Below are 22,613 nucleotides of genomic sequence, written 5' to 3'. Positions count from 1 at the left end.
AAAAACAGTATTGTTTAGCTTCACACAAATATGCTAAAGACATTGCTAATGATGTTCAAATAGTTTTTTTTAATCAAAGGCTACCCCATAAGTTCTTGGACATTCTTACCTAAATTGTTGTCCAGTCTCTGATGGGCAGCTCTAAGGTGTTCATTTGCAGGGTAGCCATTTTGACTGGACGATTTTTTATCTACTGATGCAGTTGCTCCAAAACCTTTAAAAAAGAAAAAAGAAAGAAAAAAAGAGTAGGAGATCTAAGTATATTTTTGCTTAAACTAACTATCAAATGATCCAGAGATGAGAAATGTTTTATATTTAACAGAAATGTATGTTATATATTCAAATTGCTCTCTTTTTTGTAGTGGACATGTTGTTTGAAGAGCTCACAAACACTATTTCATTGTATTTACCAGTTTTCAGTCCATTTTCTATGTTGCCTCATTTGATGCAGAATATGGTCAGATCTTCAGGTGGGTCATAGTTACATACTGAGGAAGTCTTAGAGAAACAGTGGTGGTTGTTTAATTTTTAGGCGAGCTGGGTAATGAAACACGCAATATTCAGGTCCAAAAAGGTTAGCACAGCTGTTCCAAAGGCACATAATGCCAGAGTTATAACAAATTCTTAAACACCTCCAGAAAACAGTTTTGAATCCGTATAATTATAGAAAAGGTTACAATGCCATTTCTAAGCATCTGGGACTACATCACACCAGAGTAAAAGCTATAATGTTCAAAAGGAGAATGTTTTTCGACAGTATTGAATCGTGCCAGGAGTGTCCGTCCTGTGTAACCATCCATAAAAGCACAACTTACCCATAAACAACATCCAGGGATCTCATCACAGCTAAGGTCAGTGTTCATGACTCCACCATGAGGACACTGGGCTGAATATTATGTAATTTATGGCAAAATAGCAATGTGAAAACCACTACTCACTATGAAGAACGTTTGCCATAAAGCACCAGGAAGATCCTCAAGAGTTCTGAAACTACACTGCTCAAAAAAATTAAGGGAACACATTATCATCACAGGATAACAAAGTAAACTAAACTTCAGGGATATCAATTTGTCCAGTTAGGAAGCATAAGCAATTGTGAAACAATATCACCTGTATTGGTGCAAAAGAAAGTGAAAACAGGTGCACTGGAGAGGCAACAGCAAGACAATCCCCAAAAAGGGAATGGTTTTCCAGGTGGTGGTCACAAGTGCTCTCACATTATCCTTCCTGACTGATTCTTCTCTAGTTTTGCATTTTGCTATTGTCCTTGTCATTACTGGTAGCATGAGACAGCCCATTCATACCTGCAGCCCATTCAGGTTGCACACATAGTCCAGCTCCTACAGAAGGCCCCATTCATATGTGCTGTCACAAGAAGGTTTGCTGTATTTTCCAGTGCAGTCTCAAGAGGATGGAGGTGATACCAGGAGAAGGGCTGTTACACGAGGAGAGAAGGACAGGGCCGTAGAAGGATATCAATCCAGCGGCAGGACAGGTATTTGCTCCTTTGTGCGAGAAGGAACAGGAGGAGCACTGCCAGTGCCCTACAAAATGACCTCCAGTGGGCTACTGGTGTGCATGTTTCTGACCAAACCGACGTTCTCTATTGGACCAATATGATTGATTTGTTTTCTGGATCACTCCAGATCACTCCACTTCATGTGATCTTTTGCATTGCATTGTCGGATCATTGACGTGCTATACGCTGCCTGCTGTTACTTACCTGGCTACCTGCCAAATGTTTCTCAAATTTACTCTATATAAACTAATTGGTCAAATTCTACTTTAAGAGTCAGGCAAGGATTATGTTAATGTAGAAATAGAAAAAACTGCGTCTGTGCCACCAGGAAGAAACAACAGCTCCTGCAGCCGTGCAAGAACTTTCTCTTGGTTGCTGGGAAGAAATGCCGTCGACCAGCTAAATCCAACTAAAACTTTCAACAGGTTTTCCCCACTGGAGTCGGAGTCAAGGCCCTAGCCGTCTTCAGAGTGGAATGATCAGCAGGCATGTTCTACCGGAGGCCTGGAAAAACTGAAAACTTTAGTCATTGGCGATTCCATTACCCGCATTATTAGACTAAAGAATCAGTCTGCGATCGTACACTGTTTACAGGGGGGCAGAGCCACGGACGTACCCGCAAATCTGGGGCTGGTGCTAGCGAAGTCTAAAACTGGCAAGTATAGAGTACAGAGATATTGTTATTCACGTTGGCACCAAAGACGTCAGGATGAAACAGTCAGAGGTTACGAAGCAGAACATAGCATCAGCACCTATCCTAGCTGGCGTCCATCCTAGCTGGAGTGGTGCTCTTCTTTTATCTAGGAACATTGACAGGAGTCTCACTCCTATAGCCTTAACATGAGATAGGGTGCAGGTCAGGCCGCAGGCTGTTAGCATGGTGGAGTTTGTCGATAGCATAGCCAGAGTAGTTAGTACAGCTTTACCTATTGCCACTGTGACTCGTTCCAGGCTGAGAAAAGTTTAACAAGGTAGTGCTAACAAAAACAACCTTATTAAGATAAAGCCTTCTTCCACCTCGGTCACAAATAAAAATTACTGTCACCTCGCATCTCAAAATGGGACTCCTAAATGTTAGATCCCTTGCTCCAAAGGCAGTTGCAGTTAATGAATTAATCTCTGATCATAAACTAGATGTTATTGGTTTATGTGAAACGTAGCTAAAGCCTGATGAATACACTGCCCTAAATGAGGCCTCTGCTCCTGGCTATACTAATGATCATATCTCTCGTGCATCCCGAAAAGGAAGGGATGTTGCTAATATTTATGACAGTAAATATAAATTTACTCTCAAACACATCACTGATATTCATTCTTGTGAAGTTTTACTCATAAAAGTTAAGCCGATAAATAGTTTTACATAGCTACTATTTACAGGCCCCCTGGGCCATACACAACATTCCTCAATGAGTTTCCAGAATTCTTGTCTAACCTTGTAGTCATGGCAGATAGAATTCTAATCTTTGGCGATTTCAATATTTATAAGGAAAAGTAAAATTATCCTCTTCAAAAAGCCTTTGAAGCCATAACTGACTCAATGGGTTTTATCCAACATGTCTCAGGTCCACTGCCACACTGCCACAATCACACCTTAGATTTAGTCCCAAAAGCCATAATATAAATACTCAGACTACAAATAAATTCCTTGATTTTCTTACAAGTTCGCTTATCAGTGACAGAGTAAATAAATCTGTGAACGATCAAATCGAGGATCTAAACTGAACACTGCGAAATACATTAGATACGGTTGCACCACTAAAAACAAAAGAATCAGGCAACAAGAAACTTGCTCCCTGGTACTCAGACAATACTAGAGCACTAGTAGTGGCGCTCCAACCAAGTTGGAAGTATTCAGACTAGCCTGGATAGACAGTACACTACAATACCAAAAATCACTCACTTCTGCTCGATCAGGTTATTTCTCCAACCTAATTGAGGTGAACAAAAACAATCCAAAATATATCTTCGATACAGTTGCAAAGATAAAAAAGCAAAGCTCAACAAGTGAAGTGGGTCTTCACTTTAGCTGTAATGAATACATGAACTACTTTGATAAAAAGATCATCACAATTAGAAAACTAATAACTGACTCCTCCTTAAAAAAATAGTTATGGTCCTCAAAATCTTAGTTGTCCTGAGAGAGTCCTGAATCTCCCTGACCAGGTGTCAGAGGGGATACTTGCATTTTTTTATACCGTATCGTTCGACACATTCACTAACTTTTTAATGAGTTCAAAACCCAAAAACTGTCAGCTAGATCAAATTCCAACAAAATTACTTAAGGAGTTATTTCCTGTTCTAGGTCAGCCAATGTTGAACATAATAAATTGCTCCCTTTCCTCCGTGTACCAAACTCACAAAAAACTGCGGAAATTAAGCCTCTTATCTGAATCCCGACAATCTGAATCCCGACATATTAAACAATTATAGGCCAATATCTACCCTCCCGTTCCTCTCAAAAATCTTAGAAAAATGTGTTTCCCAACAACTGAATGCCTTTCTGAAGACAAATAACATTAATGCTCCAGTCCGGTTTCAGACCCCATCATAGTACTGAGACTGCACTTGTGAAGGTAACAAATGACCTTCTAATGGCCTCAGACAAAGGTTCCGCATCCATCCTGTTGCTTCTTGATCTTAGTGCTGCTTTTGACACTATTGATCACTCCCTTCTCTTAGAGAGACTGGAAACCCATATTGGGCTACGTGGACATGTTCTAGCCTGGTTGAAATCTTATTTATCTGTTTGTTAGTGTGGATGGCATATCCTCTGACAAGTCAAAGGTATGTTTTGGTGTTCCTCAAGGCTTGGTTCTGGGCCCTTTATAGTTCTCACTATACACTCACCTAAAGGATTATTAGGAACACCTGTTCAAATTCTCATTAATGAAATTTTCTAATCAACCAATCACATGGCAGTTGCTTCAATGCATTTAGAGGTGTGGTCCTGGTCAAGACAACCTCCTGAACTCCAAACTGAATGTCAGAATGGGAAAGAAAGGTGATTTTAGCAATTTTGAGCGTGGCATGGTTGTTGGTGCCAGGCGAGCCGGTCTGAGTATTTCACAATCTGCTCAGTTACTGGGATTTTCACGCACAACCATTTCTAGGGTTTACAAAGAATGGTGTGAAAAGGGAAAAACATCCAGTATGCGGCAGTCCTGTGGGCGAAAATGCCTTGTTGATGCTATAAGTCAGAGGGGAATGGGCCGACTGATTCAAGCTGATAGAAGAGCAACTTTGACTGAAATAACCACTCGGTACAACCGAGGTATGCAGCAAAGCATTTGTGAAGCCACAACATGCACAACCTTGTGGCGGATGGGCTACAACAGCAGAAGACCCCACCGGGTACCACTCATCTCCACTACAAATAGGAAAAAGAGGCTACAATTTGCACGAGCTCACCAAAATTGAACAGTTGAAGACTGGAAGAATGTTGCCTGGTCTGATGAGTCTCGGTTTCTGTTGAAACATTCAGATGGTAGAGACAGAATTTGGCGTAAACAGAATGAGAACATGGATCCATCATGCCTTGTTGCCACTTTGCAGGCTGGTGGTGGTGTAATGGTGTGGAGGATGTTTTCTTGGGACACTTTAGGCCCCTTAGTGCCAATTGGGCATAGTTTAAATGCCACGGCCTACCTGAGCATTGTTTCTGACCATGTCCATCCCTTTATGACCACCATGTACCCATCCTCTGATGGCTACTTCCAGCAGGTTAATGCACCATGTCACAAAGCTTGAATCATTTCAAATTGGTTTCTTGAACATGACAATGAGTTCACTGTACTGAAATGGCCCCCACAGTCACCAGATCTCAACCCAATAGAGCATCTTTGGGATGTGGTGGAACAGGAGCTTCGTGCCCTGGATGTGCATCCCACAAATCTCCATCAACTGCAAGATGCTATCCTATCAATATGGGCCAACATTTCTAAAGAATGCTTTCAGCACCTTGTTGAATCAATGCCACGTAGCATTAAGGCAGTTCTGAAGGCGAAAGGGGGTAAAACACAGTATTAGTATGGTGTTCCTAATAATCCTTTAGGTGAGTGTATATGCTGCCTCTGGGCGATGTAATCCGAAATCACAATGTCAACCTTCACTGTTATGCTGATGACACACAGCAGTTATATATTTCAATGAAGCATGGAGAATCCCCAAAATTAGCTACTTTGGAAGCATGCATTTCAGATATTAGGAAGTGGATGACAGAGTACTTCTTGCCCTTAAACTCAGAAAAACAGAAATACTTGTTTTAGGACCCAAGAAATGAACAGTGCTGTTAGCAGATCTCACTGTGACCCTCGACGGCTGCATGGTCGTATCCCAAAAAACTGTAAGAAGCCTCGGTGTTACCCTTGATCCTGACCTCTCCTTTGATGAACATATAAAATATGTCTCAAGAGTTGCTTATTTTCATCTTCTAAACAATGCAAAAATCTGAAACTTTCTATCAAAAACCGATGCAGGAAAACGAATCCATGCTTTTTTTACTTCTAGACTAGATTGCTGCAATGCTCTACTTTCCGGTTACCCTGACAAATCAATAAATAAAATTCAATTAGTGCTGCACACGGCTGCTAGAAACATTACTCCTGTATTATCTTCCTTACATTGGCTGCCTGTTAGGGTTAGGGCTGATTTTAAGGTTTTATAGTTAACCTATAAATCAATACACAGACTTGCTCCTACTTACCTTGCTGAAATGATCCAGCCATACATACCTACACGTAACCTACGATCGCAAGATAATATAATTTCTAAACAAACAGCCGGAGGCAGGTCCTTTTCTCATAGAGCTCCACTACTGTGGAATGATCTGCCAATTAAGGTTAGAAATGCAAACTCAGTGCAAACTTTCAAATGTCAACTAAAACTCATCTCTACAGCACAGTTTATGATTAGGTGTAGCCTGGCCCAGGGGCGTGAAAATGACCAGAAGGCTTGATAACGTCCACCCTTGCTGTCTTGCCAGGTGGGCTCTTGTCGCCACTGGGATGCCCTCCCTCCAATACCTTTCGGGGAAAAGTCACTGGCTTGTTGTTGTCTCTCTGTTGCGCACTTGGGCTGTACTCTCCTGGCAATACTCAGGCCTCATTCAGGGTGGTTGCGGTTGGTGGGTGTCCCTTTGGTTGATGCCTGGCAATGTGGGTGGATTGATTTCCTGCCTGTTGGGCCCTGTCCGGGGCCTCCCCTGGGTAGGGCCACAGTGTCGCCGGACACCCCCTGTCTCAGTCCCAAGATCTACACTGCTATTATTGTGTTGGGGGAGTAGGGTCAGTTCTCCTTCCCCACTAAGTTCTCCTTCTCCACTATAAATCGTTGTTGATATGAGGAATGCATTTTCAGAATTTACACAGTCTCCTTCCGTTTAAAACTTTAGGAGGACATGAGCTCCTGGTCAACACCTGCAGAGAACCTGGTTTGGGGGGCCCGTTGTCCCTGTCCAAAATCCTCCTGGTTGTGTTGCAGATCAAGACGATTTCAGCTGCCACTGTGCTGACACCTCATCCATCCCCCGTGTTGTCCCTGTCTTTGTCCATCTGGTCATGCTTCTGACCTAGTATACATTTAAATAGACTCTGGATTTAGCTCACATGCATTTATTAATTATTTAATTGGACTCTTAATATTTCACCCGGCACAGCCAGAAGAGGACAGGTCACCCCTCTGAGCCTGGGTCCTCTCTAGGTTTGTTCCTAAATTTTGGCCTTCTTAGGGAGTTTTTCCTAGCCACTGAAATTCAACACTACTGTTGTTTGCTCCTTGGGGATCAAGGCCGGGTGTTTTTGTAAAAGCACTTTGTGACAACTGCTGTTCTAAAACGTGCTTTATAAATACATTTGATTGATTGATTGACTTGTGCTCACAGCCCAGCACTGCGCTGCTCAATTGGTATAGGCCAGAGAACATCTGAATTGTCAGGTCTGACATTGGCACCCCGTTCTCTTCACAGAAGCAAGCAGGTTCACAATTGAGCACATGTGACAGACGTGAAAGAGTGTGGAGACACCGTGGTGAACGCTATGCTGCCTGCAACATGACTGTTTTGGTGGTGGGTCAGTGATGGTCTGGGGAAGGATATCCTTGGAGGGAGTTGGACAGACCTCCACGTACTAGCCAACGGTAACCTGACTGCTGTTAGGTACAGGGATGAAATCCTCAGACCCATCGTCAGACCTTATGCTGGTGCAGTGGGCCCTGGGTTACTCCTGGTGCAGGACAATGCCCGGCCTCATGTGGCCAGAGTGTAGGCAGTTCTTGGATGATGAAGGCATTGATGCCACTGACTGGCCCTCACATTCCCAGGACCTGGATCCAATTGAGAACCTCTGGGACGTTATGTATCGGTGCATCCGCCGCCACCAAATAGCGCCACACAGCAACCAATGCATAATTAGTTTTGCAGTACTGAGCAATTGCCAGTGAGACTGAAGTTGAACTTTACACAGCCAAAGCTATTTCATTTCATGGCATAGCAACGTTGGTTTATCTTTACATTGTGAATGACATTGATACAATAACTATCCATTATAGGTGACGATAACTGGTTCTTTTGTCTAGTGAAAAAACTAGAGGATCATGGAAACCCCTCATCATCTAAAATCCATCAGAAATAGTTGCAATATAACCCTAAACTGTTTTAATTTAAACTTACTATAGCATAGCTACTGAAGCTTATAGCTAGTGAAGTTTTAGTATACCCTGGACAAATCCTAATGACTACTTTATTTGGTCAGAGGCAAGGATCAAACCCCAGTCCACTGCTTGACAGTCTGTGTCCCTAACCACTACTCTATTTAACAAGGGGTAGTCAGTCAGTCGGTCAGGCACTCAGTAGTAGACATTTGCTCTTCTTGGCCAGCTCCGCTTACGCTGTCCGGAAAAATAGTAGCATGACAAATCACATTTTTAAATAAACTGGTACTTCTTGTGTTTACTGGTCTGTTTTGTTCACAACTGTATCAATCCACAAGTTCTTTCAGGAAGAGAAAGGGTATACCTCACAGTCGGTCACAGTAAACAAAAATAATCATTCGCTAGCTAGAAAGAAAGTTACCTATTTCATTCTAGATATGCACCTCAGACATTTATTTGCTTGAGAGAGAAAGGAAAATACATATGTATCATGTCTGACTCTGAATACGTCCAGGAAGAATACATTTGTGGGGGGACAGAGCCTTACTAGTTCGAACCAGAATATACAGAGTACGAACTGACTGAACTAGTGGCCTGGACAGCAGTTGAGGAGGGGGGCAATGGTGAACCAGTTAATCCTAGGGGTGTGACTATACACTTAGCTCACGAGAAGAGATAATACATGATATTGGGTTCGCAGGTCTTCAGACTGCGGTAGAAATGCACACAACAATGGGCTGAAGGGACCTTTTAGTTCCTTGAAAAGTAGTTCCTGGGACTAAAAGTTCTGGGTACTTTTAGTGGAAACAGCTCAAGATCTTGTATCTTTTGCGGAATTTAAGATTGGTTCATGTAAAATCAGAATGTGTTTTTACAACGTGTTAACAAAATATCAGCTTTTGAAAGTTATTTTCAACAAAATAATGTATTATTGTACAATAATCCTGTTTCAACATGACTGGGCATGATATTTGGTGGTTCAGATATTAAGCCTTACCTCCAGTGTCCAGCTTCCTCAGGTTGGGGTGACTGGCCTGGTACTTGTCCTCATGTTCTTTACTGTGAGACAGGGCATTCTGTAATCTAGCAAACAAAGAAACAGTTGAGTATGTTCTTTGCTTGTCAGCAATTAGCTTAGAGTTAAGTTAAAGCATAAAGGCCAGTAATGAAAGTTTGCTTACTCATCTACCCAAACCAACATGGCGACAAATCTGCCAATATGCCCTTGAGGAATGTACTTGACCGTAATTTCTTCTGTACCAGGCAGCAGCTAATGGTACCCAGGTGCTAATCACCCCTCACTGAATGCATGACATCAATGGATGAATGCGCGATACTCCCAGATCCGTGATCAGAGCCATAGTTGAATTTGAATCATATTACAAATGAAATACAACATTTGCATGACCATTCAACAATTAGGCTGAAAAATAATACAAACAATAAAAGGTTACTCGACAAATCGACTTCAACTCGTTAGCCCCACTAGAACCTCTGGAAAAGTCCTGCAAAGGACTCTTGGAGGGAGGTCTGTCCGACTCCCTCCAAGAGTCCTGCAAAGCCCTTTTTTGTAGACTACTCATTTGGAGAAATGGACCTTGTCTTTTTCTAATAACTCCTCAATCATGTCAACTACAGACTGGCGATGTAATTTTAATTTTGTACATTTGTAGGGCCTAATAAATGACTAAAAATACTATAGCCTGTGTTCCAGAAATAATTGTTCTTTGTATTATTTTCTTAATACATTTTTTTCATATGATAAGACCTTCATTACAAACACATTCTTGTATTCTTAAAATTCATTAACCATTTTAAACAAACAAATTCTGTAATTCGTTATTTTTAGATGTGGAGCGAGGTGTGGAGGTATTTAAATCAAGTTGATGACCAAAATCATGTTAAATGTAAAACATGCAACGTCAAGCTAGTGTACCACAAGTCCACCAGCTCAATGCAGAACCACATGAGGATAAAGCATACAGAAACAACGTTGTCAATAGACAGACAAACAAAGCCCCTCATCACCAAATGTTCTACCTTGAAGCGCAGCTGTGACCACAAGAAGCGAGTATATCATGCAACTGATCACCACAATGATAACAAAAGACATGTAACAATTGAGCTTTGTGGAAGGACAGGGCTTTCGAGATTTGATGACATTTGTGGAACCAGAATACAATGTGCCCTCTCAAAAATAATCACAGTAAGGGTCGAAAAGAAATATTACGAGAGGGTAAAATCTGAGAGTGGAGCTTGAAAACACAGAAAATGTAGCTATCACCACAGGTGCGTGGACTGCTCTGACAACTGAGTCATACACAACTATCACCTGTCACTACATCTCCAAGGACTGGGAAATGAGGAGCGCTGTGCTATAGAAACGCAGCTCCAACGAAAAGCACACAGCAGTAAACATTGCTACCCAACTTACAGTGGCAAAGATGGGCAGTGGCAACGACCCTCTCAGACAGGACCATCACCAAGCTGATTGATGCCAGGACCCTGGAGCTCATGACAACTGGCAAACTATTGAAGACATCATGCCCGCACTCCAGTCTCTCAAGTTTGCTACTACAGCACTGTGCAGCGAGACTCATGTGTGCATCAGCTTGGAGTAGCCCGTGACACACAGCCTCCTGATGCCTAATACCCAACTCTGCAGAGTCACGAAATGTTTGGGTGTTCAAAAAGCAGTGGCAAACTCGCTGAAAAAGTGCATAGTCCCAGACACCTCAAATGATCCCAGTAAATGTTTAATCATTTCATGTATGCTATTAGCAATGAATGTGCGTTTAATGTGTATATATACACACACACAAACACACACAAATATTTTTTATATAATGAAATACCTGTTCATTAAGGATTCAGCAGGTCACTGCTACAAGGACCATACGGAAAAAATGACTACAAAGATTTTTTTATCAACCACACAAGGTCGCTATTGAGGTTTTTCATTTTCGAAGGTCACTATACTCACTCTGTTTAAGATACAGCCATGAAAATAGGTAGATAAGTCCACCTCCTCACAAGGAACATATTTGCCATTGGGAATGATTAACTTTGCTTTAATGGTTTGGCGGCCATTTTGAATTTGTGAAAAACACTAAAAAATTATCTCCTCTGGCACCAAATGTCCAATCTTCACACACTTTGATATTTGGCATCTAGGGACCATGGTCTTCAAAAGTTATATCAATGAGGCCAGTATGTTGAAAAACATGGCCGCCATTGTCAGACGAACATGTGCAGGGGCGTTGTTTTGCACATATATAGGCATCTCCTAAAAGGATAATGATATAGTAATTATACTTGGTACATATGTTGACAAGGACCATATGGAAAAAATGACTGCAGGGATTTCTTTATCAACCACACAATGGCGCGATTGAGGTTTTTCACATTAGCAAGGTCACCATGCTCACCCCTTTTGAGATACAGCCTTGAAAAGAGGTAGATAACCCCATCTCCTCATACGGAACATATTTGCAATTGGGACACATTAAATTCAAACTATTGCATCAGATGATCAGGGTTGTGAGTTTAGTTTATATGAAAGATGTTTCCATTTGGCCACATGGGGATACTAGTGAAAAGGATAAACCATACATGTAATATTGTTTACTGCTATGGACATGAGTTGGATTTGTGTCCTATTGGAAAATCTGCCATCTGGCTACTAATAGCTTAATGCTGAAACCCACTAAATGCTGCTTGCAGCTTTAATTTAATTTTGCATTTGTGTGGTTTGCGCCATATCATATAGATTCCAGTTCCAAGTTCTGCTATTTATTTAACATGATAATAGTCTAAGCGCTGTTCTGCTCAGTTTCAGAGCCTACGTCTGAAGACACAGCATTTTTTCAAGTTCATTGCCTTTTCGTCATGTTCAATTAATTGATCTTGCATTTGTTTACTTTATTTAACCCTTAAGTAATACTATTTGTGAGACTACCTTACTTTAGAATACCACTTTTCAGATCTTTATTCACAAAGTCACTTCTGGCCAACTGAATAGCACCACCTTGTGGTTCATTGGAAATTGCTTGGTCCCATTTGGTCGTTTCATGATTATAAACAAACCTACCAAGTTGAATGATAATACATTTTTTTGGGTATGAGTTGTGCTAATATGTGCGAAACTTGGCCCTGCACATGTTCGTTGGGCAACAGCGGCGAGGTTCTTTCACAAACAGATTTCATTCATATAAATGTAAAAATCTTCATAGGTACAGGCAAAATATAAAGTAACATTAAGGGCAGTTATTTGGGGCTAGAGGAATTAAGTTTGAGTGTTTTTATATATTCAATATGATGGAGTTAATGGGTTCCGATGGCAAATACATTCTATTTAAGGAGATGGAGTTCACTACCTCTTTTCAGGGCTCTAACTCAAGCAGGGTGAGCGTCATAAGGTTGCACATGTCAAAAAACTCCATAGTGCCACCGTGTGATTAAATGAAAAGTTCTTGCACACATTGTCAACTAAAGATTGTGAAGTAAAAATTTAATCTGGTTAAGCGTGTAGGAATGATGTGCCTATATACGCAAAACGACACATCTATACAAGTTCATAGGTCAATAGCGGCCATGTTTTTTTGTCTTACTGACATGGTATATATACACATTTTGAAGACGTTTGACCATAGATGCCAAATGTTATGCCATAGGAGAAGTGTTTTTCATAAATTCAAAACGGCCGAAAATCATAATGGAAAAGTTAATGGATACCAATTGCAAATGTGTTCCCTTTTTTGGCAATGGACTTAACTACCTTTGTTCAGGGCTGTAACTCAAACAAGGTGAGAGTGGTGAGCCGGCAAATGTAAAAAAAAAAAAATCGCCACCATGTGGTGGATTGAAAATTACTTGCACTCATTTTTGTCGTCTCATGGTTGTCAGCATGTGCAACATTTAGAATTATAATACCAATATGCCTATTGGAGTTGTGTGCCTATTTAGGAGAAGGAGAACAGCTGAAACCCTAATGAACCGGAACAAACACAATAGGGTTTCACCAGTGAACTGCTGAAACTCCAATAATAATAATAATAATAATAATGATAATACGAACAATTATATGTAGGGTTCCAGCAACTTTGTTGCTTGGCCCCCTAATAATGAATCGGAAACAAACAATAGGGTTTCACCAGTGAACTGTTCGACACGTGTCACGGTACAAGACCGTTCTTAAGGGTATTTAGCTCTTTGTGCTATTTTCTGCATGCTATTTGAGAACCACATTGTAATAGCATTCGGAGCCACCAATAACACTATGTAGACGAGCTGAACGATAAGTACAGACTTCCTCACCGTGAACGAAACAACTCATTCTGCCGACGTGTGAAACAACTCATTTCAGAGCTTGTGCCTCTTCAGCGGGAAGGAGTCACCTGAGTAACGCACGATAAAGGTACCAGTTGTTTATTTGCTTACCTAGATTAATTAGCAAACTATTCAGTTAAAACACATTATTCTCACCTAATTTGGATATAGCAGTCATTATTGGTGCCACAGTTGTATCTCCAGTTATATTGAGATCAATGTGATTTTTCTTCAGATGAGTTTCAGATGAAATATTTTAAACTACTGCGGCAAAAGAGAAAGAGGGAGCAGGGTCAAAGTGTCAGGAAACTCTAGCTAAACAGATGAGTCTGGATATGCACATAAGGTATTATGATAAATTTAACCAACTTGGCAAAATGTAATTTCCTTATAATCCATTCATAAGTAATAATGAAAATGTTTGTGTATATTTGGTAAAACAACCAGATACATAAACCAAGAGGGGCAACTATACAGTATACCAGTTCCTGGACCTGGTGTCAGTCCCTGATGGGAAAGCAGACACCATTAGGGACAGGCCCGGATTGGCTAATCGGGAGCACCGGGAAAATTCCCGTGATTATCTTTTGACTCCCTGGCCCCGCCCCCGACACGGCACCTTGCAAGTTGCTCACAATAAAAAAGTCAGATAAAAATGGACAGGAAGTGCAAAGGCGGCACTGAAAAGGCAAGAATAAAAAAAAAAGCTTTGGAAACTGATGCGGTCCTAAGCTGAGCACATTTTTCCTAAAAATAACTAATGAAGACGACGAGGCCGGTAAGTAAGCTAACGTTAAGGTAGTTAGGAGCAGTGCAAGATGCTAGCGACCGTGTAAAACAACGTTGTCTGCAAACCACCATTCATGTATCAAACGTTTTCTTGTAGCTCTTCAGCAGCAGCCGCCTCAAGGCCCTGGCCCAGTAACGTTACCAAGCAGTCATGAGCCAAACACCAGAATGGGCAGGTACAGGTAGGATTGTCATTCAGAAGAATAGTAATGAAGAGCCCTGCTCAATGAAAAATGCCCTGAGATAATTAATGATACCGGATGATTCAGCAATACATTAATGAAACTGACTTGACTTGATTTGAAAGCTTTGTAAATACGGGATATTTGTGGTGAGAAATAAATGTAAAAAAATTAATTTAGTGTCAGAAACCGAGCCAGGACCCAGTTGTAAATAGACTACTGCTCTCACTGTGAAAGACACAGATAAGCTGCTGTTGTACCATAGTGTGTGATTAAGCAAACATCACTGAAAAAATGCTTTTCTTACTTAGTATCTTACTTGTTTCCAGTTCAAATATCTAAATATTCGTAATTCAAGGTACGTTTACTAGACAAGTGAAATGGCATAAGAAATTAAGTCTTGTTTTCTGAGAAAAAAAAAAACTAAAAATTAAGTGTTTTTTTTTTTTTTTTGGTTGTTGCTTAAAACAAGCTAAAACAATTATTTTTCTTATCCCATTGGCAGATAATGTAGCTTGTTTTAAGCAAAAAAATCACTTCATTTTTAGGTGTTTTTTCATTCTTGTTTAGTAAATGCATCTTGATGTAAGTTTTTTTTTTTTTTATATTTGGACTGGAAACGAAACAAAAATACTAAGTAAGAAAAGCATGCTTTCCATTTCAAATATGTTAAAGATTACAATATGCTTTTATTGTGATTAAATACAGGTGCACTCGAGTCTAGGGATACAGAAGGAAGTGTGAAAGGGAGAGCAGAGTCGACTCAGGGACAGATAGCAGAGTCAACAACTCAGCAGCAGAACCCAGAACGACAAGCTAGGAACAAGGCAGATAAAGATGATTCTGTTGATAGTTTTGATTACTTTGCTCGATCTCAGTCACAGGATATACATACATTTTTTTCTTATCATCCTGAACAAATCCCAAATGTTCCTATACCAAAGTTTTTCAATAGCAAAGATGGAACAAACCGCATGAAAGACTGGAAACACATTCACCAAAGGATAGTGGAACATGAAAAAAGTAAGACACACAGAGATAGTGCAGATGCTTACTTTCTGAAAATACAAAATGCAGATGTGAAAAGCCTTTTGACTGGCAACCAAATGTCATTACGTGCTGAGCAAGTGAAAAAGAAACGCCAGGTGATGGAGCGTATAGTGGACGTTGTTAAAGTCATAGGCAAATGTGGCCTTAGCTACAGGGGAGATAAAGAAGAGGGAGCCTTTAGCTTAGAAAACATTGCTGTTAATCATGGTAACGTCCTGGAGTTGATTCTACTCTTGAGTAGATATGACATTTGCCTCCAACAGCATGTTAACTCTTGCATTGAAAACAGCAAAAAGCAGCATGAAACTGGTGCAAAAGGCAGAGGCGCTCTACAATAAATAAAGTTGTGGATGTCATTAGCCAACTGATAAAGGTGACTATAGCAGAAGAAGTGAGACAAGCTGGCATGTTTTCAGTTCAAATTGACACAACCCAAGATATCACCTCCAAAGACCAGTGTTCAATCATACTTCGATATTTAACAGATGTCATTCACGAAAGACTGATTGCTATGGTGGACTGTGAGTCATCTACTGGCCAGAATTTTGTAGAGCTTTTGTAGAGCAACTCAACAGATGGTGCAGCTAATATGCAGGGTCAGTTTAGGGGGTTTTCTACACTCCTCTCTGAGCATTCCCCGAATCAGGTTCATATTTGGTGTTATGCACATCTTTTGAATCTTGTACTGGCAGAGACAACAGGCAGTGTTGTGGAAAGCGCGTCTCTGTTTTCACTGCTTAACGATGTAGCAGTTTTTTTAAGAGAGTCATACAAGCGCATGCAGAAGTGGGAGGAGAAGAGTCAGGACAAGCATCACAGACGACTGTGCCCAATAGGGCCAACTAGGTGGTGGGCTAAGGATCAGGCACTAAGTAAAGTGTTTGGGTGCTTCGGGAATACTCAGGAAGGCTTGTTTTTGGAAGTGCTCATGACTTTAGACACCATTATAGATGACAGTACACAAAAGCCAACTGTGAGGGCCAAGGCAAAGGGATTCATAGAAGGCTTTTTGAAGTATGAGACAGTGGTCACTGCTCAACTCTTCCTTCACATTTTTTTTTTTTTCAAAATACTTACAGACAAAGGGAATGGATATCATCACAGCTCAACGTCTGGTTGAGGGGACAGAGGAGGGTCTCAGGAAGTGTGCTAGGGACTTTGAAGGAGTTAAGTGTGCAGCTGATGAGTTTGTGAAGTGGACTAATGGAAAGTTGCAAGAGGAGAAAGAATGTGAGCTTGTAGTGCAGGCTGCCTTTTCTGAGAGAAGGATCAGAAAAAAGAAAAGAATGCCAGGAGAGCTTGCAGAAGATGAGCAGTTAGCATCAGCTGATACTGACTTTGAGGTAAAAGTACACAATGTCATTGTAGACACAGTAATAGGCAGTATCCAAAGGAGGTTTTCTGCTAATGCAAAACTTTGTTCAGATTTTGCCTGTTTAGACCCTAGAAACTTTGCTCATGTGAGGGAAAATGGACTCCCCAGCTCAGCTCTGGAAGAAATAAGCAAATGTCTGCTTAAGTTTGATGACAGGGCTACAGTTGGCACATTATCTGGTGAACTGTACAGCCTTGCATCTCAGTGGGACAAACTAAAGATGTCCCCTCTGGAGGGTTACATTGTCAGGACAGCTAGTGAAATCCCACAAGGAGGTGATGAGGATCCTTCCGTGGAACAGCAGGATGTCGAACTAGAGAGCAAAACTTGTTCCTCCTGTAAAAACTGTGTCATTTGTGTTCATCTCATTCTCTCTCAGTACAATCTACTAACTGATGCCTACCATGTGATTGGACTCGCCTACAAGTTGCTATTAACACTGTCCATCACACAAGTAGCCTGTGAGAGAAGCTTCTCAACAGTGAAATTCATAAAAAACAGGCTCAGGAGCACTTTAACCCAGAAGAACTTTGAGGCATTCATGCTGATGTGCACTGAGAAAGAAATTCTCATGTCTTTGGACAATGACACTGTGATAGATAAAGTTGCAGAGACCAGTGCTCTGCTCAGGCGTTTATTAATGTTTTAGGGTTGTCCATGTTTCCTTGAAGCTAAACTTATGCAGAGGAAAAAGAGATGAAACAATCATTAGAAAGTTATACTGTGAAAAAAGGTCAGATAACAGTACAATACTTGTTTAATTCTTTAACTAATGTTCTCATATTTGTGAAAAATATTTGAAGTTGTAAAGCAGCTGTTTCCTTGAAAAAGAGATGATACTGTCATTAATGCAATACATTTTTTTTTTTTTTATATTATTCTTCATTTTTTATTTTGTTTTATATATTTGTTTTTGTTAGATTTTTTTATTCATTTCAATGTTTGGATATTTATGAATACTCATTCTTAAAGAAAATAGATTCTGATACTGTCCTGTTATTTACTGTTCTAATAAATCTTCACTGTGAAGCAAAACTTAGGCTACTGTTTTTGCACTGAATTGGAAATATTTTTCAAAAATACAAAGAATTACAAGGCTGTAGAGAACAGTGTGCCTATTGCAGACTTATATTCTGAGGTTTTAATTACATTATTTTAATATAGTCAGTAGTGAACTAAAGTGGGCCGGTCTAAGGCATGAAACTCCAGGGCTGAAAATGAGTCCCAATCCGGCCCTGATTAGGGATGTCACGAGAACCGATACTTCGATACCAAGTCGGTGCCACAATTCATAAAACATGACGGTACACGTTTTTGTACAGTACCTTAACACGTGAAAGATGGCAGGAAGTGCAGCTGTAGCTCTGCCTCGATTAGTCGAAAAGAAAAACAGTAATAGTCGTGTATGGAAGCACTTTGCGTTCGAGGCGGATGGTCAGTGAGTAATATGTTTGCAAAAATCAGTATGCAAACGGTGCCTTCGAACATTAGAGACTAAAGGAAACACTTCCAACTTGTGAAGCACCTCAAACACAAAACATCCAGATTAATTTAAATAATTCAAGGTGGGTGGGTTTCTAATAATGTTACAGTAACAAAATATCCAAAGTGTTATCCTTGTTATATGCTTATCCTGAAATACACATTACCATTATTTTAGTTTGAGACTGTTGGCAGTTGGCATTGCTGTGTTGCCTATCCAACTACGTTCCTTAGGACGTTTGCAATGGCTAAACGCTAAAGGCTACCATGTTAAGGCTAACGTAATGTTACCATAGCTGGTAGTAGTAGGTCTGTGTCATCTGTCATCAAAATATGACAAACAAATTCAGACAAAGACTCTTTGGCCTGGGCACTGATTGGGCCGCAGTGATGACTGGTATGAACTCACTTAAAACCAAAGTATTAGAATTAATTAGAATTAAACTCCAAAATATAATTTTATAAGGTTTATGGGAAGCTGACTTTTCACTTTGTATTGTGGGATTGCAGACATACTGTAAGCTGTTTCCTAACTGGCCACCTGCAAAACATTTTGGAATTTACTTTATATAAACTAAATGGTTAAATTCTATTTTAGGAGTTTACCAACGTAATATTTGTATCTATTGACTTTTTACCCAACTTTTCTACACAGGGATTGTATTTGGGCATAATAAACAGAGCTTCTCGCCCCTGAACACCTGAATCTAAGTACGTTCGTGCCTTCAATTTCAACATGGAGGAGAACTATCATCTTCAGGTAAAGATAGCAGAGTTAGAGGCTCAGCTTCAGACGCAAATGTCAGGCAAGGATTACGTTAGTGTAGAAACAGAAAAAACAATCTGTGCCACCAGGAAGAAACTCTAGTGTTGTTCTTGCTGGTTCTACTCATGCAGCTGGGCAATAACTTTCTCTTCGTCACTGGAAAGAAATGCCGCCAACCAGTTAAACCTGGGTCGCTGCTAGAGCCAACAGAGATTTTCAACAGTTTTACCCCATTGGAGTCAGAGTCAAGGGCCGAGCCGTCTTCGGAGGGGAATGATCGGCAGGCATTTTCTACTGGTGGCCTAGGAAAACTGAAAACTAGTCATTGGCGATTCCATTACCCACAGTATCAGCCGGCGATCATACACTGTTTACCGGGAGGCAGTGCCACCGACATACCCGCAATTCTGGGGTTGATGCTAGTAAAGTCAAAATGTAAGTTACAATAGCTTGTCTGTTGGATCCGAGGTTCAGGAGGACCAGTGAGGTTTTCGTCTGGGCTGTGGAACACTGGACCAGCTCTATACCCTCTACGGGGTGCTGGAGGGTTCATGGGAGTTTGCCCAACCAGTTCACATGTGTTTTGTGGATTTGGAGAAGGCATTCGACTGTGTCCCTTTGCGGCATCCTGTGGAGGGTGCTTCGGGAATATGGGGTCCTGGGTCCTTTGCTAAGGGCTGTCAGGTCCCTGTACGACCGAAGCAGGAGCTTGGTCCGCATTGCCGGCAGTAAGTCAGACTTGTTCCCAGTGCATGTTGGACTCCGGCAGGGCTGCCCTTTGTCGCCGGTTCTGTTCGTAATTTTTATGGACAGAATTTCTAGGCGCAGCCAGGGGCCGGAGGGTGTCAGGTTTGGGGACCACACAATTTCGTCTCTGCTCTTTGCGGATGATGTTGTCGTGTTGGCCCCTTCAAACCAGGACCTTCAGCATGCACTGGGACGGTTTGCAGCCGAGTGTGAAGAGGTGGGGATGAGAATCAGTACCTCCAAATCCGAGGCCATGGTCCTCAGTCGGAAAAGGGTGGTTTACACACTTCAGGTTGGTGGAGAGTGCCTGCCTCAAGTGGAGGAGTTTAAGTATCTAGGGGTCTTGTTCACGAGTGAGGGAAGGATGGAATGGGAGATTGACAGACGGGTCGGTGCAGCTTCTGCAGTAATGCGGTCGATGTATCGGTCTGTCGTGGTGAAGAAAGAGCTGAGCCGCAAGGCGAAGCTCTCGATTTACCAGTCAATCTACGTTCCTACTCTCACCTATGGTCATGAGCTTTGGGTCATGACCGAAAGGACAAGATCCCGGATACAGGCGGCCGAAATGAGCTTTCTCCGCAGGGTGGCTGGGCGATCCCAGGGTGGCTGGGCGATCCTCCCGGGAGGAGCTCAGAGTAGAGCCGCTGCTCCTCCACATCGAGAGGGATCAGCTGAGGTGGCTTGGGCATCTGTTTCGGATGCCTCCGGAATGCCTTCCTGGGAAGGTGTTCCGGGCCCGTCCCACCGGGATGAGACCCCGGGGAAGACCTAGGACACACTGGAGGGACTATGTCTCCCGGCTGGCCTGGGAACGCCTCGGTGTCCCCCCGGAAGAGCTGGAGGAAGTGTCTGGGGAGAGGGAAGTCTGGGCATCTCTGCTTAAACTGCTGCCCCCGCGACCCGGCCCCGGATTAAGTGGAAGAAGATTGTCTGTCTGTCTGTCTGTCTGTCTGTCTGTCTGTCTGTCTGTCTGTCTGTCTGTCTGTCTGTCTGTCTGTCTGTCTGTCTGTCTGTCTGTCTGTCTGTCTGTCTGTCTGTCTGTCTGTCTGTCTGTCTGTCTGTCTGTCTGTCTGTCTGTCTGTCTGTCTGTCTGTCTGTCTGTCTGTTGGATCGGACCACACAGGCCAGCCTTCGCGCCGAATGTGCATCAGTGAGCCTTGGACCACTTTTGATAGGTACTGACCACTGCAGACCGGGAACACTCCACAAGGCCTGCAGTTTTGGAGATGCTCTGACCCAGTCGTCCAGCCATCACAATTTGGCCCTTGTCAAAGTCGCTCAGATTCTTATGCTTGCCCATTTTTCCTGCTTCTAACACATCAACTTTGAGAATAGAATGTTCATTTGCTGCCTAATATATCCCACCCACTGACGTCAAGTAGTATAATCAAGCTAGGAATTATGAGGGTGAGTCCAAAAAGGTGTTTATTATTTGAATTTACCCACCCACCACCATTGAATGGTCAAAGATTGAACCACCCTCTAGACAGGCCCTGCAACGGGTGGTGAAAACAGCCCAGCACATTACTGGTGCCCAGCTCCCAGCCACCGTAGACCTCCAGCGCAAGCGGTGACTGCACAGGGTGCGTGAGATTACCAGGGATCCTTCACACCCTTCATACCCCCCCGCTTCCCAGGGACCTTGTTGCCCTACTCCCTTTGTACTACTGGATTCTGACACTGCCTTGCGAAGTCTGATAAGGTAGTTTTCAATTGTTACAGGTACGTCTACCGCTGGAACCTTACTGCGGCTAACCCTGCATTTCAGTTGCACATTCCCACCTTGCACTTTCAACTTGCCTTCATTGCACTTAGAATTGCCACCGTACTTGCATTTTTCAGTTGTTACATATACATGTCTATCTCGGGACCTCATTGCTGTTATCTCTGCACATGCTACCTTACTCCTTCAATTTGCCTCGATTGCCCATTTAGAAATCAATTTAGATTTGCCATTTCTACCCGCACAAATATTTATCCCACTTGTAACATACAATATACTTCATACTTGTAAATGTTCTGCCCTCCTCCATTTGCTTTAATTGCACATTTAGAATTGCCATTTGTACTGAATTTGCATTCTTTGCACATCTATACGTCACGCTTAGAATAGACATATATTACCTATTTTTCTGCCCTCTTCCATTTGCACTTCTGGTTAGATGCTATTGAGGAATTTCTTGAACTGATGTATTTTTGGATTCTACAAATGTATAGAGGAATGCTATAGGTATTGACAGTGTGGTAAATGTGGGAGAGTGGATCATTGGGTCCTCTGACCACTTGTTAATCTGCCTAAACCATCAGTATATCGATACTGTTCCGTAGGTATGTGGCCAGCTGTCTTGAAACGGTAATTTGCAATGCCCCTGTAGCCCGTTGGGGGAAGTAGGGGCAATTTATCCATTTGGGTAAACACTAGAGGCAGGACAGAGGAAGACAAACAACCAGGGGCAGGAAGGGATAAGTAACATATATGAATATTTATTAATTGGATGAATATGCAGATTCTTACCCTCACCCATTCTTGTATATATGTATTTGCAACTGACCCCAGAGATAAAAATTCAATCTAATTTAATAAATCTGAAATCCATTCAGTTTCCATAAAGATTCAGCCAGGTTACCTACACTGCTAGTACACATTTCTGCACATTTCTGATGATTGCCAAATACTCAGTCCAACAAAAGGACTACTTGCGGAGGAATGTTTGGAATACCCAATGAAAG

At 41.8% G+C, this 22,613-nt stretch overlaps 1 protein-coding gene across 1 annotated transcript in view; it reads right to left on the bottom strand.

Moving 5' to 3' along the window:
- Nucleotides 1-22,613, bottom strand: part of snap29 (synaptosome associated protein 29) — a 33,893-nt gene that overhangs the window by 2,302 nt on the left and 8,978 nt on the right. Inside the window, exons 4-5 of the mRNA XM_013131556.4 lie at nt 9,162-9,247; nt 110-214 (exon numbers count right to left, since the gene is read on the bottom strand). Coding sequence (XP_012987010.1) covers nt 110-214; nt 9,162-9,247 — 191 coding nt within the window. The remainder of the gene's footprint in view (nt 1-109; nt 215-9,161; nt 9,248-22,613) is intronic.

The sequence above is a fragment of the Esox lucius genome, chromosome 13, assembly GCF_011004845.1.
Source record: "Esox lucius isolate fEsoLuc1 chromosome 13, fEsoLuc1.pri, whole genome shotgun sequence".
In the NCBI taxonomy this organism is placed as follows: Eukaryota; Metazoa; Chordata; class Actinopteri; order Esociformes; family Esocidae; genus Esox; species Esox lucius.
The sequence above is the reverse complement of the archived record's forward strand: the minus strand, read 5'-3'. Positions and strand labels throughout refer to the sequence as shown.